This window comes from Elgaria multicarinata, chromosome 11 (genome assembly GCF_023053635.1).
Source record: "Elgaria multicarinata webbii isolate HBS135686 ecotype San Diego chromosome 11, rElgMul1.1.pri, whole genome shotgun sequence".
Classification (NCBI taxonomy): domain Eukaryota; kingdom Metazoa; phylum Chordata; class Lepidosauria; order Squamata; family Anguidae; genus Elgaria; species Elgaria multicarinata.
The window spans coordinates 28,810,226-28,837,828 of record NC_086181.1 but is presented as its reverse complement, the minus strand read 5'-3'; the positions used below and the strand labels follow the sequence as shown (position 1 = coordinate 28,837,828).

At 48.7% G+C, this 27,603-nt stretch overlaps 1 protein-coding gene across 4 annotated transcripts; it reads left to right on the top strand.

Annotated features, from left to right (window-relative positions):
• Positions 1 to 1,857: 1,857 nt before the first annotated feature.
• PRMT1 (protein arginine methyltransferase 1) lies at positions 1,858 to 26,769 on the top strand. 4 transcript variants are annotated; one of them, XM_063138724.1, is made up of 12 exons: positions 1,907 to 1,963; positions 5,393 to 5,450; positions 6,791 to 6,834; positions 14,680 to 14,781; positions 14,939 to 15,094; positions 15,616 to 15,679; positions 16,864 to 17,006; positions 19,405 to 19,492; positions 20,185 to 20,300; positions 22,219 to 22,369; positions 23,011 to 23,132; positions 25,842 to 26,769. In XM_063138724.1, the coding sequence occupies exons 1-12, from the start codon at positions 1,934 to 1,936 to the stop codon at positions 25,923 to 25,925; spliced, it is 1,158 nt and encodes a 385-aa protein (XP_062994794.1). In that variant the 5' UTR covers positions 1,907 to 1,933; the 3' UTR covers positions 25,926 to 26,769. The 4 variants fall into 4 exon arrangements, with proteins under 4 accessions (XP_062994798.1, XP_062994794.1, XP_062994795.1 ...); XM_063138725.1 differs by lacking the exon at positions 6,791 to 6,834 and having other exon boundaries at positions 1,908 to 1,963; positions 5,393 to 5,446; XM_063138726.1 differs by lacking the exons at positions 1,907 to 1,963; positions 5,393 to 5,450 and adding an exon at positions 6,663 to 6,702.
• The last annotated feature ends 834 nt before the right edge of the window (positions 26,770 to 27,603 follow it).

Below are 27,603 nucleotides of genomic sequence, written 5' to 3'. Positions count from 1 at the left end.
ACTTCCCCCCCTAACATATTTAAAGCAGAAACTGAAAGACTAAAATGCTTGGAAATTAAAACCAAAATAAAACCTAGCAGCAATGCAGAGATTTAAAATAACAATAACAGATTTAACAATAGATCTAAAAGGCTAAAACGCCTGAGAAAATAAAAATGTCTTCACTTGGTGCCTTAAAGAATAAAATGCAAGCGGCAGGCAAGCCCCCCTGGGAAGCTCATTCCACAACAAGGGCTCCCAGAGAAGGACCACTGAAGGTGATCTTAGGCCCAGGGAGGTACATAGTCTGCCCAGCAAGTCCAATAAAGCAAAATTAGCTGTTTCTTAAAAAACCAGGACAGGTCCATGAAGTGACACCCCCATATTTCCCCCTGATTTGGCATATTGAAACCAATTGTCTCTTAGCTTCAGCTTTACTTATAGTGCAACATCTTTATTGTTTTTAGTGTTGGAATCTATGTGCTCTCAAAATTCACCGTTCAGATAGGGGGTGAAGAGAGTGATATATATTTGAACATCTCACTGTGTTATCAGGTAACGTGCTAATGAATTACTTCGTACTGTTAGGTAGCCGGACGCAGTGATTGTGGGAGACAAACGCCGCGCGCGCATACGGCTTTCCTAGCGTCATGTAACCTGAAGTTCTCAATGGCAGCCCTGTTGGACCAATAGGGACGCATCATAACTCTACCAATGAGCTTTCACGAAAGCATCCCGGGATTGTGAATGGCACCATGCACATTGGCCTAACCCTATGAACCATAAGCCTATTCGGTTGGTAGAGACGCTTTGAGCTACGTCAATGATGACAAACGTAGCCAATAAGATGTTAGATTTTTTTAGTTGACAATAAATTCAACCAATGGGTGCTTCCGCGAACAGAAAGGGCAATTACTAGTCTCTGAGTGACGCTTTGCCCTTCCAAATAGAATTTGACCTTGGTCATGGAATAATAAATGCCAACGACTAAATTATTTTGATAAAGTCTACTTCTGATTGACGTGTTTTTCTGCCGATACATACTTGAAACCATTTTAAAGTAGTTCCCGCCTATAATTGGCATACATGTCGGCCAATAAGAGAGTGAAGGACACTATAAGGGTTTTAAATTAAAAACTGACCACCAAATTGACCAATTGGGACTTAGAAAATGCTTTACAGGCGGGGTCTTGTTGAATGACACTTCATCTTAACCAATCGAATCTTGGAGTAGGCATATCCGTCTTTGAGGCACCCTACCTTTACTTTCTTAGCCATTTTATCTGAGGATATCCGGTTTACACTACTGTAATTTCCCCTTCAGACCGAATGGTGCCTCCTCTCTCCTCCTTTGTCATATTTCCCTCATGGCAAATTAAATTGGGTTAGGGGTTTGAATGCAAACGCTCTTCTTTGATTGTCACTTTGGTCAACCAATAGGTTTCTTCTTCCCACCCCTCAGAAATTAAAAAACCAATGGCCAGGGAGAAGACGGAAACCGTCGTTTTGATTGACATTTATACACTCCAATTGGCATTCACCTATTACCAGAAAACTCTTCTTCTTGCGCCGATTGGGGAACGTTTCCCTCACCGCACCAATGGCGTGCCAAATTCATGAAGAGGAGGCGGCTCCTCCAAAACAGACCGACGCTGTTTCCCCCCCCCCCCACCTGCTTGCCCCCCGGATATTTCATCGCGAATATCTTTCGGCCCAGCCTTTCTTTCAGATTTGCCCAATCGGCTTTGAGCCTCGATTGATAGAAGAGCCTTTCCCCCTTCTGACGAACAGAGGCCCCATCGGCCAATAAAAGCCTCGGAGGCGGTTTTCCCCCCCCTTTCGTTCCTTTGGAGCGACAGCGCTGCCGCCCAATGAGCTTTTCAGTCCCCTCCCTCTGTTCAACGAGGCTGGGGGAGCCAGGCCAGTGGTTCTCTTTCTGTGTCTCATTCGCAAGATGGCGGAGGCTGCAAACTGCATCATGGAGGTGAGGGAGTGTGGGAGGGGGAAGAAAAAAGAGGGGAGAGCTTGAGGCAGACCCCATAGACCTTGCCCCATGGAGTCCCCTCCAGACCCCACGTTAAGCCATGGGGGAGGGGGGAGTTGCTCGTCTTAAGACCTCTCCCCATTAACCCCCCCACTGCTTAAGGGGGCCTATTATGTCTGGCTGGTCGCCCCCCCCAGTAACTGAGTCCCACAGCTGCTTCTACCCCCCCCCCCCCGCCAGACTCGCTGCCTTTTCCCCATTGATTTCTTATCTTTCCCACAAGGAGTCTTTTGCTGCCCCATAGAATCTCACTGCCGCCTTCTCCTCGCTCCCCTCCCGTAGGCACTCAATCTGTCCCCCCCTCCCATATGCCTGCCCCCTCCCCACATCACTGTTATACCTATAGGATGCGGTTCATGCGGGGGAACTTTCCCCCCCTCCCAGTGAGTATGAATCTGGGGTTGATATTGAGTTGGATTCGTACGTGTGTGTCTGCGGGGGGGGGGGTTATGGTATTAATATTAAATAGGCTCTCCCGTTGGTTTCTCTCCCCTTCCGCCCTGCGTCGGCTCTCTCTCCCCCTTGGCATCCCCCGCCCCACACAGCCGCACTCTACCCCCCTCCCCTGAAAGCCCTGCGCCCCCTCTCCCCAAATAATTGGATTCCTTTCCTCCTCATGGTCGCCGCATGGCACGCCTTACCCTGGCACGACTCCGCCCCCCTCTGGCCCGACGGAGGCCCATGGAGCTCCGCCCCCGCCAGCCTTGTAGGAGGGTGCCGGCCCCATAGAATCCTTTCACGCACGCCCATAGCGTGTAGAATCCGCTCTCCTGCCCCTCTGCAGGGTCCCTGCCCCGCAGATATTCCCTGGCCCCTTCTACGCACCCCCCAAACCATTGCATGGACTCTCCCGCCGCCGCCGCCACAATCGAGCTCTTTGTCCAAGGAGAATCCGGCCCTTTTGACGGCTGTTTTATTTCTCCAGCCACCTTGGATCCTTTTTTTCTGGGATCCTCCCCGGGGTACTTCCTCCTAGTAATATTAAGGCATGAGGGACCTGCTGGATCCTTGGGGCTTGTTGTTAAATCCCTGTACAGACCCCAAAGAGCCTCCCTCTGGAGATTGCAGGCCGTTCGTTACACGTTCTTCTAACTCCAAATGCTCTTGCCAAGCACCAGCCCTAATCCTCAATCCTGTGGGGCTGGCAAAACACGGTCACCTCGTCCCCACAGCTCACTGGACCGTTCGTCTCCTATTTTCTAGTCTTTGCCGACCCCATAGAGGGTACAACGTCTGAACATCACAGAACCCTTAGAAGTGGTTGCTCCTTTCCCTTGGCAGATCCATTCTGTCCTGGGGATCCGAGACATTTGTTTGTGGCTGGGAGGGATGCCCCTGGGGCCATGCGGGTTTGCATGTTGTTCTGTGAAAGCTGAGAGAGGGACAAGTGAAATTCGATTTTAGGAGGAGATGGTGTTGTGCTTCTAACTTGTATAAGGGGGCAGATGAGGAAGGATAGCGTGGTTGTGAGGGAGATTGATAATATTGGGAAATCCTGTGGTCTTTTATGGGTTGCAAGGCGCAGCCAGGGAAGGCTCTCAAAACTTGGGTAGTGAGGTTGATGTGGAGCTTCAATTGGAGGAGAAGTGTAGGAGGAACAAAACTAGGGAGGTTCACGCATTGGAGGTTTCAACACACAGGCTTCAGGCGGAAGGAATGAAATATTTGGATTGGAACGTGGGGTTGAATTGTACTAAGAGCTTGGAGAGGAAGCTGCATGGGGCCCGAGAGGAGGGAAAGATGCATGGCTGAGCGGGGTACAGGAAATTGGTGTATCTCCCGCCCATTTCACCACGTGGTGCTCATTTGAACAAAGAAGCAGCCTGTGTTGGGACAGGTCTTTGAGAACTCCCCCCCCCCCCAGCTTCCTCACTGGAAACGGAGTGGAACCCAATGGTTTGCTGTGGGGAAAGTGGGCTTGCTGCCCTCTCTCCGTTGGCTCTTAACATTTTAGATTCCCTAAGAGGCAGCTTGCCTTGGTCTGGTGCCCTTAAAACAGCCTTCCCCGACCTGATGCCCTTCATATAATTTGGTCTTCAACTCCCAGCATCCTAAATCTTTGCTTGTTCTGGCTAGGGCTGACAGAAGTTTTAGTCCAAAACATCTGGAGGGCATCAGGTTGGGAAAGGCAGTTTCCTAGTAGTTTTGTTGAGATGGTCTCTGGGTCTTGCCCCATCAAAGCTGCTGTGCTAATGCCTCAAAGTCAGAGAGAAGCCCTAGTCTGAGGCCGGATCTACACTACTGCTTTAAAGCGCTTTATAACAATTTTATAGCGCTTTAAATTAGTTAAAGTGCTTTATAACTGTTATAAAGCGCTTTAAAGCAGTAGTGTAGATCCGGCCAGTCAGAGGGTAACTTGTATCAGGTTAGACAAGGGGGAGCCTTCAGTGATGACCTCTTTAGACTTGGGCTGTGATGTCAGTTTTGTGTATCTGTGGGTTAGAAATGAATGTTCAGGGTTTTTTTTAAAAAAAACACCTATCAGAGTATTGGGCATCTCTGCAATGACTATTGGTAGTAGTAACACTGAATGGCAGAAGTACTGAGGACTTAGGGCATGCAGGGAGTGGTCCCAAATGGGAGTGTGCCATGGCAAGGTCCTGTTATTTCATGGCTTCTTCCCTTATATATCTTAAATAGCCCATGCAACCTTTTTTCGGCATTCTCTTTCACCTCTGTTACTTTAAATGGTCACCTCTAGCATGGCTGTGAGACCTTGTGGAAATGCTGTCCGAAAACACCTTGACCCTACATGTAACCCTCCCATCAGGAAGAGAGGGGGTGGCGGGATGTAGGTGGCGGAGGGTGCTTTCGTATAACAAAGCAGCCTGGCAGAGCCCTTTATAGCCTGGCCTAGCAACCTTGGCGGCATTTCGGCTGACTTTATTTTTCTATTCTCGGCATGGGATTGTGATAATCCCATAAGAGGCCTTTTTTGGACCGGAGGCGACCTTGTTCTGTGTACTGCAGTTCTCATGTTGGTGATGTGGCCATAGTAGAAAGTGCATGCATTATTTGGGGGCAGGGGTGTGTGTCTCCTTTTACTATAGGGCAGCTGCTAATGAAGACTACCTCCCCGTACCTTGCATCTGCCTCTGTTGCCATGGCAATCCTGAGACCCGGTATCATGCTCTAGAAGGAAACCTGGTCTTTGTAGACACCAGTGGCGGCAAATGTAGCCGGAGCTGCCTTTTGACAACCCCTCTCCCTCCCCCCACCCCCCTGCATTCACAATCTTGTCTCTGTGTCCTTGGACACCTTTTGCTACCTCTTCTCCCCACCCCAATTGTTAACAAGACCCAGTCTCCGGCTCAGTTCCCGTTGAGCTCTGAATTGACCTTATTTCCCTTGTTACTCTCTCTCTCCTAGAATTTTGTAACCACGCTGGCTAATGGGATGAGCCTGCAGACTCCGCTAGAAGATGTAAATATCCTTTGAGTTCATGAGCACTAGACTAGTGCCCAGCCCTGGGGGTGGGTGAGGCACATTAGCCCCATCCTAATCTGGTTTCCTTGCTACGTTGCTGGCTTGGCGGTCTATCATCTCGTAGCTCCCCCTTCCCTCTTCCATTTGTCCTTTGCTAAAACTGACTCCATAGTTGCTCACCCTGCTTTTGTAAGCAGTTTGCTTAGAAGTATTTCCCTTCTTCAAAGCCACCAGTAATAACCTGCCACCATTTCCCAAGGATTGAAGATGCAGAGTATAGCATGTTCTGCTCCCCCTCCCCTCGCCCTCCAGCCCACCTCCACAGAAACTGTTTAAATTCTTGCCTGTTCTGGCGTGCTTCAGTACACTTTTTGGACCATATAGTTAATTCTCATTATCAACCTTCTCAGTCTAGGTGGCTAAACAGTGGAGGATAAAAAAGGATGGGGCCCTTGACAGTACTTTATTTGTGGAATGAATGTTCCTAATCTGCACTGATTGAGAGTATGGAGCCAGGTCATAGTAGTTCACTATAGATTGTTCAATCTGCTGTTAATGCGATCTTGTGCTGATGCCCTTAGTGGAACCTATCTGGAGCCCACTTCCCTTTGATCCAGATAATTTAGGACTTTACATATGGCTACACATAAAATAACAGGGTATATTGGTACACAATCCTGGGCTTTTGTTTCGAGAGGGGGGCATTCATGTTTCTAGTCCTCACTATTTGATATGAAAACATCGAGAGTGTGAGGGCAGTCCTGGTTGAAAGCTCAGAAACGTCTTTGGGGAGGTGAGGGAGGATGAAGGGCCAGCCTGGGACTTTCAGTGCTGACTGGGGGCATAGATGCACTGCACTCACCCAGCTGCTTGTTCTGTCCTTGCACGTAGCTGCTGTTTCTGCACGCCTCCAGTGTTTGTGAGCCTTTCTTCCTGACACACACATTCCCAGTTCTAGCACAACACTGCCACACACATGCCCACTGACAGCCATACAGTTGGGATCAAGGATATAAAGTTTATATATTCTCAAAGGTATTCTAGAGCTTATTTTCTGGTTGAAAAGTTGTGGGCCGGGAAGTATTTATAGCATAGAAATCTAAATATTTTTCTCCTCCCTTTATGTCTCTCCATTTTGATAGAAAGAAAGAAGCCTCCTTGCAAAGTTGCACATTTGCTGGAAATGAATGAATCTGCGGGGAGGGTGGGGTGGGGTGGGGTGGGGTGCTGAGAGATCTGTATGCCAGAGCTGGGTAAGGGATTTGGGGGCTCAGGGATGTGGGCTGAAGGGTTGTTGCTTTGGGGGTGCTTGGCTCACTGTTTCCTTAACTTATGTTGCAGCTCCCCACACCTGGGGACAGTCAGGGGCTAGAGCAGCTCTGGAGGTAGGCCTGCACCAGGACAGCCTGCCACCCTTCCCCTGGGAATGGGGGTGAAAGGGCTGCCCCTAGAGTGTCGGGTGACGGAGGAGAATGCATTGGGTCCATAGATGCTGTGCAGCTAAGAAGACAGAAGTGGCAAGCCCTGATGGGTTTCTGCCAGAGGACAGATTATTCCCCTGCCACTAAATGGAGCTGTGGTTTCAACCCCGAGTCCATCCTTGGCAGGGGGAAAACACACAACTAGTCAGGGCCTGCCTGGTCATTCAGGCGCACACAAACTTATTCCTTAAAACATTTAACTGTGCTCATCCCTGCACAGGGTTGGCTTCTAAAATTCCAGACTACAGGGTAATGTGGCACCCTTTTAAGAAAAAAACAGTTTTGCTGTGGCCTAAGCTTTTGTGAACTATTCCTCAAATGTGTTCTAGTCCATGAAAGCTTATGCCGTGCTAAATCTATTTATTTATTTATTTAATTTATTTTTATTAGAATACTTCTAAATCCCTTTTTGCCAAAAAGGGCCCCCCAGGTGGCAATATTCAAACACAAAGCAATCCAGAATTAAGAACAGAGCAACCCATCTTTAAAACACCCATAAAACTGAATAAAACTTAAAAACCAAGCCTAAATTAAACTCTCTGTTCAGCGTGCTTGGAGCTAGGCAAGGCTGTTGGGCCATCTGGCCTCCTTAGGGAGGGAGCTCCATAATCGGGTGTAGTCTTAAGGCAGCCTTTGCCCCACTTGATGCCCTCCAGGTGTGTTGAGAAGATCACTATTTCTTATCCCCAGCCATGCTGGTGATGGATGATCAGGGGTCTGGGGGGGGGGGGGGAAGCCCTATGAGGAGAGACTGAAAGAACTGGGCATGTTTAGCCTGGAGAAGAGAAGATTGAGGGGACACATGATAGCACTCTTCAAATACTTGAAAGGTTGTCACATAGAGGAGGGCCAGGATCTCTTCTCGATCCTCCTAGAGTGCAGGACATGGAATAATGGGCTCAAGTTACAGGAAGACAGATTCGGGCTGGACATCAGGAAAAACTTCCTGACTGTTAGAGCAGTACAACAATGGAACCAATTACCTAGGGAAGTCATGGGCTCTCCCACACTAGAGGCATTCAAGAGGCAGCTGGACAGTCATCTTGCAGGTATGCTTTAAGGTGGATTTCTGCATTGAGCAGGAGGTTGGACTCGATGGCCTTAAGCCCCTTCCAACTCTACTATTCTGTGATTCTATGATGGGAGTTGTAGACAGATCTGGAGGGCACTAGGTGGACAGAGTCTGCTTTAAGGCATTGATCCTCACCTGATCTTCAAGGTGGTTTAAAACAGACCTGCTTTGAGTTCCTGTGTCTCTGCACACAAAGTGGAAAGCAACCTCCCTGCAGCTGCTCTTTCTCTGGCCGACGGCTGGGGCCAGGCTGGCCTTTGCCTTGCTGAGATGTTCTTCTGGAGAGGCAGGGCAGGCAGCCTCCCAGTGGCCCTTAGTCATCTGAACAACAGCTGAGGCAAGAGTGGGCTTCCCTTCACTTCTGCAGTCCCAGGGCAACTGGCAATCGGGACCAAGTGTTCTTTCCAGGGTGGGGCTGCGGGTGGAGCGGAAGAAGCAAGCTCCTTGCAGCTGCTCTTTCTCTGGTTGATGGTGCAGGGACTTCCCCTTGCTGTGGTCACTGAGGTCAGGGCAGCCTTCCCCTTGCTGTAGTAACCTTCCTACAGTCGCAAGGGACGTAATCTAGTGGTCCTTCATCCCCACAACAATGAGGGCAGAGTATGCACACTCCGGATCTCAGAGTGCTTCCAGACCTTCTCCTCCTACAGAGCTGTTAGAAGTTCAAGAGCCTTATTTTCCTTTGCATCTGGTCATCCTTGTGGGTCACTTGTGACCCCCCCCCCGATGTTTTGGCCTACAGCTCCCCCCAGCTCTTGGCAGCCTAGCCAATGGTGAGGCATGATGGGAGTTGTAGTCTAAATTATCTGGAGGGCCACAAGGGTCCCATTCCTGCCTTTGAAGGAGAGGAACAAAGGCACATGTATATGGTAAAAACTTAAAAGTGGGCCCGGTGTTAATAGTTAATATTAAAAACGTGTTCCAGGTCTGAAAAGGTTGAAGGCTACAGCTTTTAAATGCCACAAGCTCCTATGGTGCTGTTGCAGAAACTAATACGGCTGTTCCTGCAACAATTTGAATAATTTTTCCTAGCCCCAGTCTTCATGGCATCATAAGATCCCTTAATTGTCTGGGTTAGGTATCACAGCTTTTGTACTTCTCAATGAGACTTTTTCTGGCTTCCCAGCAATCTGAAAATTGCTATTGCAAAGCCAGTGTCCAGGGCTGCAAGACTTCATTGATACCAATATCAGTATTTTTGAGTGGAGAACGAGTCTTTGTTGCTTTTTTGAGCGAACCCTTCTGTCAGACAGGTAGTGGGAGGCCATGGGCTTTCCAACACTAGAGGCATTCAAGAGGCAGCTGGACAGCCATCTGTCAGGGATGCTTTAAGGTGGATGTCTGCACTGAGCAGGGGGTTGGACTTGATGGCCTTATAGACCCCCTTCCAACTCTACTATTCTATGATTCTAAGAACACATACTTCAGATGCATCAGTGCCAGCAAGATATTTCTAGCTATCCTCATGCTCAGTGGTTCAGGACTCTTCTATGTCAGTTGTTGAGCATTCTCTTGTCTAGTTGCTTGCTCAGTTTAAAGTGAATGTTCTCTACATGTGAAGTGAAGCGTGCTTCCCTAAGGAGACGCACCGGTGGTTAGGAAGCCTGACATCTTCCCAATGCCTCCTGTGCAGCTGGAGTGTTGGATTTGCTCCTTTTTTTTTTTGGAACAGGAGGCAGAAACACAGTGTATTTGTGGTTCACTATTTTAGTTGTTTGTGATGTTTATATACCACTAAATATAATAAAATCCCTCAGCTGTTCACTAGGACATCATGCAGACATCTTGCAAACCTGAATTGCTCCTCTGAAGTTTGTCAGGGGCTATAAAACAGCCTTGCATTTAAGCACTAGCCTGGTCGCCATAGGTGATTAGGAATTGCATCCAGATGAGTAAGCAAGCTGGTGGCAAAGGAATGGAGTATTCTGTCCTACCTCTGTGCCCAGCATAGAAATTCAGCTCTGTTCCTCCTCTGCCAGCCCCCAGCACGTCAGTATTTTTTTTTCCAGGCTAGTAAGTTGTGTGGATGGCAAAGCAATATTGTTTAAATTGTGGGCCAGACTTCTTATGGGCACCTGCCAGGACTGGGCTGGTAATTGGCCATTTAATAGCAGGAAGAAAGTAGTGATTGTCTACTGGCCTTCTTTTCTTGGCATTTGTGGACCCAGAAGGCTCTTCCAGATGCAGAGAGGAGAGCAAATACAACCACCTAAGCTTGCTCGAATTCAGTGTTCTCCGTTTCAAACTTGGATTTTTGATGCACCCTATAAGAAAGGCTCTGGGTTGGTGATAATTACTTAAAAGTGTGTGGGTCACGGGCAAATGTGAGAAATACCCTATTTCTTCAATTCTAAGACGCACTTTTCTCCCCATATAAACATCTCTAAAAATGGGGTGCGTCTTAGAATCGCGGGTGTGTCTTAGGTTTTTTTCCTCTGTTGGTACTGAAATTAGTGTGCGTCTTACAAAGAGTACTGATACTAAAGTGCTTCATAAACACCTAGCATTTGGAATAACAGAGAGCCTGAAAATGTGGTAGGGTGCCTTTTTTTTAATCCAGCTGTGTATAGAGTTGGCTCCTTTTTTAAAAAAAAAAAACTAAAACAGAAAATAATGAAGTAAGAAGTTTGTATAAATCTTTTCCCATCCTCACTTTTCGCCATTCTAAACAGATGCTCAGGCTAGTATTCCGGCGATTCCCCAGTTGGGTGTTCTGGCAATTAATGAGGCAGCCGGCAAGAATGTCTCTTGATGTATTTGCCCTCTGAGCTCGTCGCTGGGAATAAACACAAGAGGGCTTGCTTGGCTGATCTCAGAGATTGTGAAAAGGACACAGCAGAGAAGTCGGGGCGGCCTTTGTCCCAGCTGTTGGTTTATGCAGTGGAGGCTGGTGGCCCCCCGTGTCAGTGAGGCGGTGAATCCATTCTGGGTTTCAGTCGGAAACAGTAAAAACTCTAAAGGAGCTGTCCAAGGTGTGAACACTGGAGCCACCAGCCTGCACTGGGTTTATGCCGGCACTCTTCAGTGATGCCAACAAGTTGAGAGAGCGCAGCATCATGCACTCCCCATGATCTGCCGGCCTTCTCCTCTGTTCTCTGGCCCCAGCTGGGGGCAGCTTCGTCATGTGTTGCAGCCGTTTAAATTTGAAGGCGTAACTGATAGTTGAAAGGCATGAATCCGAAAGCAGGTTGCGGCCTTTCTTTCAGAAGGCTGTTCTTGGGCAGGCACCAATGGCTCACCTCCATCTCCACCCCCAAGGACACACATGCCTGAAAATGCCACTTATGTGAATGAGCCCCGTCTATTGATCTGAGGCTGCACCATGTGCTGTCATGCGTTGTGCTCGTGCCCCCAGCTGCTCCACATTGAGCAGGAGCACTGAGCCGGATGGAGCCTAGAAAAGTTAATATTGGTAAAGGGGTTGGGGTGAAGGGTTGGAACAGCCTTCCTCAACCTGGGGCACTCCAGATGTGTTGGACTACAACTCCCAGAATGCCCCAGCCTGGCTGGGGCATTCTGGGAGATGCAGTCCAACACATCTGGAGCGCCCCAGGTTGAGGAAGGCTGAGTTGGAACCTTAAAATGTAGTATAGCAAGTGCATGTGGTCCCCTCTTAGTTCTACTTCCCCCCCCTTCCTCACAATTTATTTATTTATTTATTTTATTTATTACATTTTTATACCACCCAATAGCTGAAGCTCTCTGGGCGGTTCACAAAAATTAAAATCATGAAGGCATAAAAACAACCAACAATCTAAAAACACAAATACAGAATACAATATAAAAAGCACAACCAGGATAAAACCACACCGCAAAACCTGATGTAGGTTAAAATATGGAATTAAAACGGCAAAGTTTAAATTTAAGTTAATAGGTGTTAAAATACTGAGAAAATAAAAAGGTCTTCAGCTGGTGACGGAAGGAATACAGTGTAGGCGCCAGGTGAACTTCTCTGGGGAGCTCGTTCCACAGCCGGGGTGCCACAGCAGAGAAAGCCCTCCTCCTATATTTTGGAGAGGAGGTGGAAATTTTCATGGTTTGACAGGATAAAGTACTACAGCTCCCAGCATCCCCCAGCCGGACATGCTGGGAGTTGTAGGACTTTTTCTCAAGTCTAAACATGCCTCGGATTGCACCCTAAGTAAGTAAACAGCTCAGTCTATTCCTTCCACATAATAGCTTTTAAAGTTGCTTCTGTTTTGAAATGGACAGTCCCCTTAAAAATTCCATGAAATGCTTTCAAGGATTCCCCCCCACCCTCTCCACAATGGTCAATTAAAAACAAAAACCACAGAAGGTTTTTGCATCAGCAGTTTAATCTGTGGGCAATGAAAGTTAACCAGTCCCAGCACAATCTGAGCTAAAATAAGCTCTATATCCAAGAATAAACTTGGATGCTCTCTCAAGGCAGGCAAATGCTTGACTAGCAAGAGAAAGATACGCTTGTGTGATCTTTGAGGCTTCAAGGCATGAGGTGTTCACCTTTGGTACAGGGGGTGGGGGGGAGGTAACTTCTGAATCAGCCCTTAGATGCAAGCAGTTTTGATACGTTTTAGGATTAATAGTTGGCCCCAAGCAATAGCCCCACAGCGGCACTGGGAACCTTGGACTCCTGGATGTACGAGGCTGTGTTATACACAGAACGGAGAGCAAAGCGGTTGTTTTCAGTAGTGGGGGCGGGAACGAGGTGATGGGTTGTAGGAATTTCTCTTTTAAAATCCTGGTTTCCTGTTCAGTGACTGGCTGCGGCAGAGAGCTGCGATTAGTATTCAGTTTTGCGCTGGGACACGGCTAGTCGTGTAAGGAGTATTGCAGGACAATCGGGACCGCGCTTTGTGGGGCGAGAGTGTTGCACTGGGACCAGAGAGACCTCAGGTTCAAGCCCCCACTTCGCCATGACCTTCACTGGGTGACTGTGCCAGTCGCGGACATTCAGCCTAACCTGCCTCACCGGGTTGTTGTGAGGATAAAATAGAGGAGAGAGGGAGGATTACGTACACTTGGAGGAAAAGGCAGGCTATAAATATAACAAAGAAAAAAAAGCTCTGGGTGGGGGGGAAGCCCACCACGAAAAGCCCTAGATCCCTGCCCAAAGGAGCTTGTAGCCTCATAGAGGGGAAGATAACATGAGGAGAGAAAAAAGGGAGAGACGAGACTAAGGGGAAAATGTGGGGAAAGCTGTGGAGCGTATGTGTGGCAAGCAGGAGGTTCAAGTTTGGTCTCCAGATAACAGTAGCCTTCCAGATGTGGTGGGCTACAGCTCCCAGCATCCCCGAGCCAGCTATGCTGGGAGTTGCAGTCCAACACATGTGGAGGGCACTCGGTTGGGGAAGGCTGAGTGGAAGGAGCTCTGGCAACAGGATGGGGACGTGACGCGACCTCAGAAGCCACCGCTGGCCAGAGCAGACGGTGCTGCTCTGCCTTACGGAATGGGAGCAAATGCAACTACGCGCTTTCCTCTAAATGTGAGGCCCGAGGCCCAGCGCAGACCCAACAGTGGCTCGCTGTAGTCAACGGGGTGCAAAGTAACGCATCAAGGCACCCCCGCTGCCCGCAACCCGACCCAGCCGTAGATTCAACGGATCCAAACCCCGCTATAGGGATGCTGCAACTCTCCCAGAACTGCGGTGTCCTCCGTAAACCTCCGGACAGGGTCAGGTTCGGCCCTGGTGTTGCCGGTTGCAGCCCTCCGGACGTGTTGGGTAACAATTCTCGACATCCCCAGTCAGCATCGCGGCCCATGCTAGCTGGGGATGATGGGAGTTATAGTCCAACACATGTGGCGAGTACAAGCTTGCAAAGAGCCTCTCACCTGGCCAGCCGTAGTAGGTACCACCATGAGTACCTACTTGAGGGAGGCGGCGGTTATGACTTCAGATTATTTCACCAGGTTGTTAAAACGGACACACTGTAGCATATTGGGATATCTACTTATGGAGAAGCAGAAATCAGCGTTTCCAAAAGAATGCTGCAGCTCTATTTGATTATAAAACAACAGTTGATTAACTTAACCCTTCAAGAGCTGAATTAGTTTTGCTGCTTTATGAGGATGAGATGATAAGCCAGTGATAGAGCAGTTAGGGGTATTAATACTGCTTGCTAGATTAGTCCTGAATTGGTATTGATTATTAAACTTGCATAAATTTTCACATCAATACAAACAACAGTTCTAAAAGAAGCAGCATATTGGCTGGGTTCAGACAACACGATAACCCACACTCAGGGGTTGAGTGTGGGTTGTCTTTGAAATGAAGGTTGTTGAAACATGGATTATCATGTTGTCTGAATCCAGCCGTGCTAAGAAACCATCGTTTGCTAACTACAAACAACCTACAGTTCACAACCCAACAACAAACCATGGTTTGTTATCACAGCTAGGTTCAGACAGTACGGTAACCTACAGTCTGAACCCGGTCATTCTTTGTTTTCAGATAATACACACACTGGCTGGGGATGATATGGGATTTATTCCAATGCCTCTGGAAGGCAACAGGTTAGGGAAGGCTGGATCAATTAACTAATTAATTGACTTAAGCATTGCAAATCTATTTCCAACCAAAGGATCTTGGGAAGGTGAAGGAGACGTGATGAAAAGGCCACAGAAAGGGACTTGCAAGTTACATTGAGGCCTTGGGGTGATTTGGGCCTGTTCCATTTTAACTGCCTCTGTCTTCCGCCAGGTTTCGTGCACCCAGCCGGAAAGCAGCGTCAAGCCGACGGCAGAGGAGATGACCTCCAAGGATTACTATTTTGATTCTTACGCCCACTTCGGGATCCATGAGGTGATGGTCGGCTGGGGTATGGGTGATAAAGCACCTCCATGGCAAGTGACCCATTCTTGCCTGTCTGTGGGGGTGCAAAATGTACTCAGTGACCCACCTGCCTGCCCTCTTCTCGCTCACTGACCTGCCTCCCCGCTCTCTTCTCTCCACCCTGCAGGAAATGCTGAAGGACGAGGTGCGTACGCTGACCTACAGAAATTCCATGTTTCACAACCGGCACCTCTTCAAAGACAAAGTGGTCCTGGACGTTGGCAGCGGAACCGGAATCCTCTGCATGTTTGCAGCCAAGGCTGGGGCCAAGAAGGTCATTGGGGTGAGTGTATGTGAGAGAGAGGCGGCTGTAGGCCAGTTGGCCTCTGTTGTGCGATGGAGGGTATCCTTCAGTAATTCTGTGAAAATTACGAGCTACTAGGTGGAGCAGGCACGGGGTCTGGAGTTCCTCACTAAAGTAGCTCAAAACCAGCATTTATTTTGTGGAAACCATGTTACGCCTATTGACTAAGGGTGTTGGGAGGGCATTCTTTTAATTCTCCAGTAGATCTCTCAACACTTTTCTTGCACAGCCACAAAGATCATAAATGTTTATGCATGCCTCTCTCTCCCTCTCTCCCTCACACACATACACATACACCATCCTTTGTTAAATGTAAAGGCCTTTTCCCATAAGTTGGAAAAAATGGGAGCTCATGATTAAGACTCCTCGCTGGCTGAGCAAGAAAAGGGAGGAGGAATAGTTTTACTTCCGTGTGGCGAACGGCATATGAGACCTCCCCTCCCCATCTTTCTCCCTCCCTCCCCCCACCCTGCCCCCCTTTGGAACTCCCCCTCTTCCAGATTGAGTGCTCCAGCATCTCTGACTATGCGGTCAAAATCGTCAAAGCCAACAAACTCGACCATGGTGAGTAATTGCCTTTTTTAAACCTTTGATCTTCTGTCTCATCTACTTGGACGTAGGAAGAGGAGTGACTGCGTTGTAGAGTGAAATGTGGCTGTTGTTCTCTGGTAGCATCCTTGGATCCCTCCCTGGTTTTCTCCCTGTAGAACAAGGTGTGCTGTGGAATGTACAAGCGCTGCCCCTTACGCAACTCTGACCAGTACTGGGGGGGGTGTCCACCTATAGTTTGCCCTAGGCAGTTGCCTGGAGCCCTTTTGATTTCTCCATTTTGTTTTTTCCATTTCCCTTTTAATTCTTCTGCCTCTCCGTTTAAAGGCAGGAGTGAAAATTTCCGGCTGAGGTTGTCTCGGGGCGGGAGGAGGTGGTTGCATCTTCGTTTCGCAAGGGCAGGCTTGAGATCTGGTCTTCCTTCCCCAACCCCTCAGTGAAAACTCTGACTCACGCTTGGATCATTTCTCATCTTGTCACAAGTGCAACCTTCTCCTCTCTGGCCTTCTGTTTTGCACCTCGGCCCCCTCATCCGAACTCAGCTGTCAAAACCCTTACCCCCTCATACTGACATGATGCCCCACTTTTAAAACGTACGCTGTCTTCCCACATGCTCCAGCATAAACCTCGCCCTTATCTTCAAAGCTTTCACTGGCCCAGCACCCCTTAACCTCTCGCGTTCATATTCCGGCATATCCCCGCCTCTGCCCTTTCCTCTACCGCTGGCCATCCAAAGTTCTCGTGCTCCACCATTTCCCCCTTGCTGCCCCTTATGCCTGGATCTTCCTCCCAGAACACTTTTATGCTGCTGCCTGTGTCTCCGTTCTTCCTTCAAATCCCCTTCTCAGAACCACCATGCAGCCTCTGGCACCGTCCTTTCGTCCTTGTACTCTGCTAAAACTCAGCTCAAGTGCATGTCGCTGAATTTAGCACACTTCCTGTGGGTTTCCTCGCCTGCGTTGAATTCTGGATTGTAAATCTGTTGCAGTGCTACTCTGTAAATCACCGTGCATATTGATGGGTGCCGTTTGACCCTCCCCAATACAAAAATTAACCATCTGGCCATGGTCAAAAGCTTCTTGTAGTCCTGTTTTTGTGGCTTCTTTCTGAACTGTTAAAGCGAGGAAGTGGCACGTGCTAAGCTGCCTTGCACCTTCCACCTGTACCATCCCGTGTTTTTGTTTCTTCCTCCCCTGAAGTTGTGTCCATCATCAAGGGAAAAGTGGAGGAAGTGGAGCTGCCTGTGGAGAAGGTTGACATCATCATCAGTGAGTGGATGGGCTACTGCCTCTTCTACGAGTCCATGCTCAATACTGTCATCTACGCCCGGGACAAGTGGTTGGTGAGTCTCTCCTTATCCCACCAGCAACTCCTGGGTCCAAGCCAGGGCCTGCCTGCCTGCCTGCCTGCCTTTCTTGATTGATTGATTGATTGCATTTTTATACCCCCCAATAGCCGAAGCTCTCTGGGCGGTTCACAGAAATTAAAACCATAATAAAACAACCAATAGTCTAAGAACACAAATACAAAATACAGTATAAAAAGCACAACCAGGATAAAACTACGCAGCAGAAATTGATAGAGGATTAAAATACAGAATTAGAACAGTAATTTAAGTTAAAATTAAGTGTTAAAATACTGAGAGAATAAAAAGGTCTTCAGCTGGCGACGAAAGGAGTACAGTGTAGGCGCCAGGCGGACCTCTCTGGGGAGCTCATTCCACAGCCAGGGTGCCACAGCGGAGAAAGCCCTCCTAGTAGCCACCTGCTGCTAGCTTTCCGTAGCCTAATTTACTGATAATGGAGAGTTCCAACATCTTCTTCCTTGGAGCCCAGGGATGCCCTGCAGTGGCAGAAGACTGGCTGTCTCTTTCTTGGCTAAAAGAGCTCTTGTGAGAGTCAGCTTGGCCCTACAGAATCCCTGAATCACAGTTGGATTCGATGGATAAAAACCAGAATCCATTTCTCCTAAACCTTCCAGTGTGACACTCCTTCTTTTATAAATGGAACAGTGGGACACCTTGTATTCCAGGGGTGGGGGCAGCCTCTGTCGCCCAGCCTGATTTTCTCTTCAAGTGATCAGTTCAGATGTCTGGCAAAGGGGTCTGTCTCTCCAGCCACAGCCTGCTGGGTGGGGAAGAAGAGAGAGAAAAGGGGGCTGGCAGGAAAAGAGAGAAAAGGGGTGGCCCCATTCACTTGCTCTTGCCTCACTGCTCATTGGCACGTGGCCCCCAAACAGGTGACCCCTGAAGGAATGTGGCCCTTGGGGGGGGGCAAAAATATGGCTCCCCAATTCTGTTGTATCCCATGCAGTTTTCCAGGTCCTCCATTTTCCAAAGAGCTTTCCCTTGTGGTACTTTTAACATCTCTGGTGTGCCGTGTAGGGCAGATTTATCACTGGCTTTGTTAGTCACTACGGAAACTGGATGCTTAGATTGCATTTTAATTAGTTATTAGGGGTGCACGTTTAAAGGACTCCTAACAATGAGGGTTAATTATTATTTATTTAGAATATTTATATACTGCTCCCCATTGAAAAATTTCGGAGCGGTGTACAAGGTAAAATGAAAATATAAACAGAATAAAACAGTTAAAACAAAATTTAAAAAGAAGCAAAAATCAGAAATCCAAGGCTGCATGTTAAAGAAAGGCTTCTTGGAATAAAGATGTTTTCAGGAGGCGCCGAAAGGAGTACAAGGTCGGCGCCTGCCTGACCTCCAGAGGCAGGGAATTCCACAGGAGGGGCGCCACCACGCTGAAGGCTCTTCCCCTGGTGGATTCCAATCAGAGGATGGATCTAGGTGGAACCACCAGGAGCAGGCCCTCGGATGACCTCAGTGACCGGGCAGGTTGGTAAGGGAGAAGGCGCTCTCTCAGGTATCCTGGTCCCAAGTTGTTTAGGGCTTTGTACACAAGTGCAAGAACCTTAAACCTGGCCCGGTAGCGAATAGGCAGCCAGTGCAGTTCCCTTCCCTCAGCAGAGGAGTTACATGCTGGAAAGGGGCAGCTCCAGACAACAGCCGAGCTGCAGCATTCTGCACTAGCTCCAGCTTCCGGAGCAGCTTCAAGGGCAGCCCCACATAGAGCGCGTTGCCGTCCCAATGAGGATTTTAAAAGCCACTTCCGTTGGGCTGCTCTGAGCTACACAGGTAGCTTTGGATTAACTCTGAAGCAGTGCAGCCCCTCCCCCCTTTCAGAGGCAGCTAGTGAGGGCGAGTTGCCTTTGCTTGAATGGCGTATGTAGGCAATGCGTAGGAATTTTGAGGATCAGCCTCCAGGAAGGTCACAGCAAGAATATTAATGTTGTTTTAACTGCTGTCTCACTGTGTGTGCTTTTATTGTTTCTCAAACCGTGTGTATGTATTTTATTGTTGTAAGCTGCCTTGCGAGGGCTTCTCACAAGGTGGTTTAGAACAATAAAATAAATAAATAAACAGCTATCGATGTGAATGTGGCTTGAAATGAGCAGTAAAGCATATGTGGACATGCCTCTTAACCATGGTAGCATTTTCCTACTATATTGGAAATTTAAAGAATGCTACATCATGATTGAAACCAGGTCGGTTACCCACTTTTACTTTTTATAATTCAAATCAGGGTGTGTGTGTGTGTGTGTGTGAATTGAAACGTGCCTCTCACCCTGTCCTTCAGCACAGGGAGTTAGATTCTGTGGAGGTGGAAAGGTTGTGGGTGCTGTGAGTGTTAACCAGATTTTTCCCCCTGTCTCCTATTTTGTCCCAGACTCCTGATGGACTCATATTTCCAGACCGTGCTACGCTGTACATCACAGCTATTGAAGACCGGCAATACAAAGACTACAAAATCCACTGTAAGTAGCCGGTCGCACCGCAGCGGTTTGCAAGGAGGGAGGCCAGATCCAAGAATCTTCAGGCAAAGAAGACAAACCAGGGATGATGGGTGGAGATGTTGGTGGCTGGGGCAGAACCTTAAAAGTGCCACCAGCGCCTGAGCTTTGTTTGAAGTGAGCGTTTCTCTTTGCACGTAGAATGTCTGAGCCTCATGGCTTTCAGATGCTGTTCCGGGGGAACCTGAGACTTCTTGGGAAAAGATGAATTCTGCCAGCCAAGCTTCCCTAAAAGTCAGCTTGCCCACAACTAACCTTTACTCACCCTGCACTGCAGTGCACAGCAACAGGGGGACGTGGAGTGGGTTCCCCTTTGTTCATTTGGGGTGCCGTCAACTCTGCTGTGTCTCACTCATTGCTTTGTGTGCGCAGGGTTTGTGCATTCTCAGACACGCCCCCAGAACCTTGTGCAATGCAGACATGCAGGGGCGGGGGGTCCTTAATAGGTAAATGGCTGCGGGAAAGCTTTCCCTGAAGCTAAGAAGCTTGAAAACGACGGTCCTTCACCCAATCCTACAGGGGAGTGCCGTTTTGTCTGCTTCTCTTTGGTTGGACCCAAAGAGAAGCTATAGGTTAGGAAGGTTGGTATGTACTGCTGTGTGTTAGGAAGGTTGGTTTGTTGACCTTCCCTTCCCCCTCTGTGCCTCTTCCTGCAGGGTGGGAGAATGTGTACGGCTTCGACATGTCATGCATCAAAGATGTGGCAATCAAAGAGCCGTTGGTGGATGTCGTTGACCCCAAGCAATTGGTGACCAATGCCTGCCTCATCAAGGTACGTGTGGCTGGCTGGGATACCCCGCCCATCCGCCCTGCGGCCCATCTCAGTTACAGCTGCTCCCGGCACCCTATCTATCAAGAAAGGCCGCTTGGCCCTTTGCCGTGCTCTGTGTGAAGGGCACCTCTCCGTCTCCCGGAGGGCGTCGTGTACGTCAGATGACCCAGTGTAACCCAAAGAGAGCAAGTGTCTCTTACAGCAGCCGTGAGCTACTTGCGGTCCAACAACATCTGGAGGGCGACTCGCATCAGCCCCAGCCAGCATAGCCAATGGTGAGGAATGATGGGTGTTGCAGTCCAACAGCAACCGGAGGGCACAAGTTGCCCACTCCTGTCTTACAAGGACACTGAATCTTCGGGGAAGTTAACCCCCCCCCCTTCCTTGGCTGTGGCACTCCTGTGTCTAACATCAAAACCGTTCAAGGTGTGCGAAGTGGAAGGGGCCTTTAGTCGCAGCCTGACTTTCGTAATCTCAAATCAATTCACATTGGGATAGTTTACTTATTTAGTACTTATTTATACTGCCCAACAGCCAAGGCTCTCTAGGCAGTTTACAGTTAAAACCGTAATATACAAAATCAAGATTTAAAACTTTAAAAATGTTGTATAAAACCAGAATAAGTTATAGTCCAGGGAAATCTTGTCGAAAAAGATACGTTTTCAGGGGGCGTTTGAAGGATGTTCACAGAGCTTCGGCTATTGGGCGGTATAAAAATGTAATAAATAAATAAATAAATAAAAATTTTCCACCTCCCAAGGGAGGGTTTTCCAGAGGGTGGGTGCTGCTGCAAAGAAGGCCCGCCACCGAGGTTCTTGGGGATGACGTTCCGTTCATTTTGGAACGATGAGCAGGATCTCCTCTGACGATCGTAAATGTCGTCTGGGTGTATGGAGTTGAGCAGGGTGCTGAGTGCTGTGCAGAACTTAAGAGGGAACATGGTACCAGTCCACAGCGTTTACAGTTCCCATTTAGAGGGGTTGGGAAAGCAGGCAAGGAAAAGCTGGGCTTTTCCCTAATATCAGCGAACGTTGATTTGTTTATTTATTTATTTATTTTATTGCATTTTTATACTGCCCAATAACCGAGGCTCTCTGGGCAGTTCACAACTAAAAGCATAAAATGCAGCATGAAAGGACACAATATAAAAGTTTAAAAGTACCATGTAAAACCAAAATAAAACCCAAAATGTTTAGTTGTGATGAAGATGTAGCCTGGTTTGGGTTTTTCTTACTTGACTTACTTGCCCAGGAGGGGTTTTTGTTTTGTTTTGTTTTGTTTTTGGTCCTGCGCCTGATTTCTTCGACACGTGTAGCGGTCAGGTTTTCATGTGTTCGTTGTAGGGGTGGGCAGATGCCCCGTGGGTGCTACAGGCAAGAGGACACACAGCCTTGGCATACTGTTGGGAGGAGATGGATGGATGGATGGATATAGAAGACAACAAACAGGGACCAACAGCAAGATGTTGCAGAGCCCTGTCTTGTAAAGCTGTAAGGCAGTGAAGGGGGTTTCTCTGCCTTTCCTCAGTGGGGAGAGGGGAAAAAACCTGTCAGGCCTGGCACAGCCACCTCCAGGCCAGAGCTGACTAAACACGTGGTGGGGGATAGAACAAGGGCTGCACACAATGCACAGTCTCCTCTTAAATCTTGTGTGTGTGTGCGAAACGGGCCATTTTGGGGGATGAAGGCTCCGTGTTAAATAATATTTATTCTTCTGCTTATCTCAAGGTGCCTCTAGGCATGACGGAATCTCCTTTTTGTGGGAGGCCCCTGTTTTGCCTGCCAGATGATTGGCACAGGGCCACGGGACTTCGCTGTTAGAAGGAATGATAGGTTTCTAATGTTTGGCGCTGAGCGTGTTTGATCTGATTTCTTGCTGCCTTCAACCGCACTCTTTTCTCCCTACCCACGGTTGGCAGGAGGTGGACATCTACACAGTGAAGGTGGAGGACCTCACCTTCACGTCGCCCTTCTGTCTCCAAGTGAAACGCAATGACTACATCCATGCCTTGGTTGCCTACTTCAACATAGAGTTCACCCGTTGCCACAAGCGCACTGGATTCTCCACCAGTAAGGGGCCGGGGCCTTGGTTTGGGAAACGGGTTGTGGGGAGACTTTGGTTTTGTGTACCCTTACGTGAGTGTTTCCGGTTTTAGAGTACGTTGCGAGGGGTGGAATGTGGCGGCTGCACCTTCACAGGCAGTGGAACTTACAGCTTTGAAATCTGCTGTCTGAAAAACTAGCTTGTGAATAGGCAGCCAGTACTTCTGGGAAGAATGTGCTATCGCTGGCAAGTAGGTAACTTCGTTGCAGGCTGGAGCTGGTCTAGTCAGTAGGTATGACGCTCAGCTTTCTCCCAGCCTAGAAACTCTAGCTTTTAGCAAGTGGGAGCTTGGAAAGCTCAGCAGCTAATAGCTTGAAGACAAGGAGGAAGGTTCAGCACTCCCCCCCCCCTTTTTGTGTGTGTGGGGAAGGAGCCTAGAGTAAACAGAAGCCACACAAGCTATAGGGCAGCATTCCCCAACTTGGCTACAACTTCCAGTGTCCCTGGTCATCAGCAGTGCTGGCCTGGCCCTGATGGAAATGGACATGCAAGCTATTTGGAGGGCACCTGGTTGGGGAAGGCTGCTCTAGGGGACACCACGTGTGGGCGCATGTCTCTTTTCCTCCTAGGTCTGCATCCCCATTGATCTCTCCTTGTTGTTCCCCAGGCCCCGAATCTCCCTATACCCACTGGAAGCAGACAGTCTTTTACATGGAGGACTACCTAACAGTGAAGACCGGGGAGGAGATATTTGGCACCATTGGCATGAAACCCAATGCCAAGAACAATGTGAGTCGTTCTTTCTTCCTCTGGAAACCTCTTATTGCGTCACTCCCTCTAATAATGAACTCGGGTGGGGAAGAGCGTCCACTGAAAAGAACCCGGAACCGGGCTGCCAAGAAACAAGAGGGCAGGATCCGTTTGTATGGGGGGAACTGTCAGGTTTGCAGATATGTTAAAAAAAAACTACTAAAAGGTGGGGGAATTTATTTTACTTTATTTTATTTATTGCATTTGTATACTGCCCCATAGCCGAAGCTCTCTGGGCAGTTCACATAAGATAAAAACACTTAAAAACAATAAACAAAAATTAAAAACCACAAAAACATGCAATATACGCATACATTTAAAACCACTATAACAACTTTAAAAACTACGAGCCAAAAAAAAAAAAATGACCCAGGCTCATTACATATTGTGAAATGTTTAGGAGAAAAGTCTTGACCTGGCGCTCAAAAGGTGACAACGTTGGCGCCAGGCGGGCCTCGTCAGGGAGGTTGTTGCACATTGGGGGGTGGGGGCACCACAGAGAAGGCCTTTTCTCTTGTTGCCATCCTCCGAGCTTCCCTCTGAGTAGGCACCCAGAGGAGGACCTTAGATGTTGAACGTAGTGTTTGGGTAGGTTCATGTCGGGAGAGCACTCTGTCAGGTATTGTGGTCCCGAGCTGTGTAAAGCTTTATAGATTAAAACCAGCACCTTGAATTGGGCTTGGAATCATACAGGCAGCCAATGCAAACAGGCCAGAGTGGGTCTTATATGCTCAAACCTTCTGATCCCTGTTATCAATCTGGCCGCTGCATTTTGCACAAGCTGCAGCTTCTGAACCGTCTTCAAAGGCAGCCCCCCACAGAGCGCATTGCGCCCGGAGAAACAGCCCAGCGCGCACGCTCCGTTGCCATAGAACGTTGAGCCGACAGCTGGTTGGCCGCTGTGTGAACTGAATGCTGGAGTAGACGGGCCCTTGGTCTGATCCAGCAGGGCTCTGCTTATGTTTTTATGTCTGTTAGAGATGGAAAACTGGGGCTGGGGGGAGAGCAGTGGAGCAGTCTGCCTTAAGAGGGTGGGGCTGGCTGGGATCCTGAATAGGAGCGCTCCTGTTAAGGGGTGAGAATACGTTGCAGTATTTTGTTGCAGGTCCCAATATCAGAGGCCAACTCAATAAATATTTATTACATCACCTGCTTAACTCCTGAGCAGCTGAGAGAGAGAGAGAGAGAGATTGAGATGCAATGGCTTTAAGGACTGCGCATTAGTTAAGCTGAAGGAACTGGTGAAGTGAATGTGTTTGGGAAGGGAGACAATGGGCCCCTTGCTCAGGCCAAGACGCCTTTGTGTTGCTAAGACATTTGCAGGGCTCCCCAGAGGACTGAGTGGCTGCCAGTCCGAGGAAAACCGGTTGCTTCCAGGTTGGAAGCTGATCTGAGTAAATCAGTTCCCAGAAGCCCTAGGGCAGGCTTTCTTCTCCTCATTAGGGTGCACGCGCCTGCTGTTTTAAATGCAACCCTCCATTCTGCCTCCCGTTAAATGCTCTCAGTTGCCCAAAGCTTGAATTAGACGAATAATACTGAATGGGTGTTGTTGTTTTTTAGGGCCTTGATTAGCATTTCAAGGAGGCATTAAAGGTTGTGGTCGCAGGTCTAGTTAATTCTTCCTCTTCCTTCCCCCTCCTCTCAACACCATTTGCTGCATGTAGCCTAGCTAAAGCCTTCTCACCCTGGGAATGGCAGCCCAACACATCTGGAGGACTCCAGGCTGGGGCAGGCGGAGCTAAGAGGCACAGAAGGGCACGGGTTGGTCCGAGGGCTGCCGCGCAATTAGTCGGATGAGGCTTAACTGGCGAACTCTGTGTAAACCTATCAAAAATAATTAAAACAGGCTCCGAGGGGGGGAGAAATACCATTGTATTAAGATCATGCATGTGGGGTGGGCGGGTTCAAGGAACGCTCTGCTGCCCTCTGTGGCTCTCGCTTCTGTAAAGCGAAGGTGTCCTGAGGCTGCAGCATGCCCACTGAGGGTGGAGTTAGAAGAGTAGCAAGCATTGCTGGCATTTGCATTCTGCTGCATTCCTTAAAAGGCTCCAAACCACTCAACCAGTTGGCCCCGACAAAGCCTATGGCCATTGCTCCGATGGCTGCAGAAATCAAATTCTAAGACCTCCCCAGTTGTTTTCCCCCTGCCCAGCCGCATAACTCTCGGTGACACTTGGCACAGCGTAGCATCTGGTGGCATTTTATACTGTATTTTGTATTTGTGTTTTTAACCTGTTGGTTGTTTTATGATGGTTTTAATTTTTGTGAACCGCCCAGAGAGCTTCGGCTATTGGGCAGTATAAAAATGTAATAAATAAATAAATAAATAAACCGAGAGAAGAGTTTAAGGTTGCAGAATTGGAGAGGGCAGGGGACAAGGAGGCCCCCCGGGGGCATAGGGCTTTTGGGAGAGGTCCGAAAGCACAGGTATGTGCTCCACATGTTTACTGGTGGCCCGTTTGTGTGAAGTGGATGTGGGGGACACTCTCTTCATGGACTGGGAGAGCACCGATGTGTTAAAATGCTGGTGGGGGGAAGATATTTAAAGCTGGGGAAGAGAGAGCAAGTTCCCCCTACTCCTTTCAAGGGAAAGGGCGGGAGCTCGTTGTAAGAAAGAGCATCTTGAAGGGGGCGGTGGGGGAATAAAAACATTTTCTGACACCTTTTCCTTCTCTGTCTCATGCGCAGCGAGATCTGGACTTCACCATCGATCTGGACTTCAAGGGCCAGTTGTGTGAGCTGTCGTGTTCGACGGATTACCGGATGCGTTAGTCCATCTGCCCACGGCCCGTTTTTTCTCCTCCTCCTCCAGCCGACCTTGCACCCAGAGCTAACCCCTCCCTGTCGTCCTATTCAGTTGGCGTATCACTAATTCATTTCATTGTGTAGTTCCCTGTTGCTGCAACTCTGGGCCAGCAAGGAGAGAGAGGGTCAGTATTAGAGGCTAGGGGGAAATAGCCAAGACCCCCTTCCGAAACCCCATTGCCCCTTGTTTGCAAAATCCCCCCTCGCCCCGCCCCGTCCCCCCCCCAGCCAGGAACTGGAGACTGTGAGCACAACTGAAGACACGCACGTGGTTTGTCCTTCCGTCCGTTTGTCCTGAGGCCTGAGTGCTGACAGCAGACTTCCATCATGGATTTTTTAAAATTTTTGTTAGTTAAATCATTGTCGGTCTCCACTGACAAAACTGTGTTGCCTAGAATTCTTCTCCTTCCCACACCCTTTTCCAGAATAACTCTCAATCTCCTCTTCTCCAGTGCAAACGCTGCTTTGGTTGTTTTTTTTTTGGGGGGGGGGGAGTTTAAACACATCTATCCAGTGTCCAATTGTGGGGGGAGGAATGGGTGTCCCAACAGGTGTTTTTTTTTAATCAAGAGGGGATGTGGAAATGTGGGTGAGAGGAAAAAGGCATCTCCATTTTGTGGGTTGTTGTTCCTTCACTGACGGTTTTGTACTTTTCCCTCTTCAATTCCCTGGTCAGATCGATGTGGGGGGTGGTTTTTTTTAAATCCCTTGCCCTTTTGAAAGCTGACATCGTGTGACTTTCATAACTTATGGTTTTTATATGGTTACATTCATGAGGAAAAAAAAAAAGAATAAAGAGGTTGAAACCACCGACACCTCCTTCCTTTACTTGAAAACACCTGCTCACCAGCCTGCCCTATAGCTGCAAAATTACACACGAGGAGGGGGGGCGTTTCCTTTGGCTCTGTATTAAAGCCGCGTGACGAGAACAGTGTGATGGGTTGCACTGCGGAGAACTGACGACTGGATCTTGCAAGCCAGGACTACAACGGCACAAACGAGAGGGTTATTTAGAAGGGCCTGTTTTACTTTTGTACTTTTGCCACGTTGGCTGGCGCAGATGAAATGCGAGCACTTCCAGAGCCAGCCCGAGACATTTTCCTACTTGAAGTGAAGGCTAAGATTCTCGTTCTTCCACCTCCCAAATTCAGCGTAGTGCCCTTTGCCGCTCCTGAGAGCAGCAGGGCTAGCTTAGCCAGTGTGGTGTAGTGGCTAAAGTGTCAGACTGGGAGTCGGGAGATCTGGGTTCTAGTCCCCACTCAGCCATGGAAACCCACTGGGTGACTTTGGGCCAGTCACAGACTCTCAGCCCAACCCCACCTCACAGGGTTGTTGTGAGGATAAAACAGAGGAGGTAGTTTATGTACGCCATCTTGGGTTCCTTGGAGGAAAAAGGGCGGGATATAAATGCAATACATGCATAATACATACATTGTACACGGAGCTCTGTCCTCCCAATACCTCCCCACTGCAGCAGCTGTGATCTGAGGTAGCCACTTCCACTCTGCCTGATAGTAGGACAGCCCACAGTTACCAAAGATTTGAGAGGAGGAAGGTGCGGACATCAGAATCGCACATTTCACAGCCCCTCCAACATTAGCCAGAAATGTAGAACATAGCCTTGTTACCACATTAACCCAGGAGT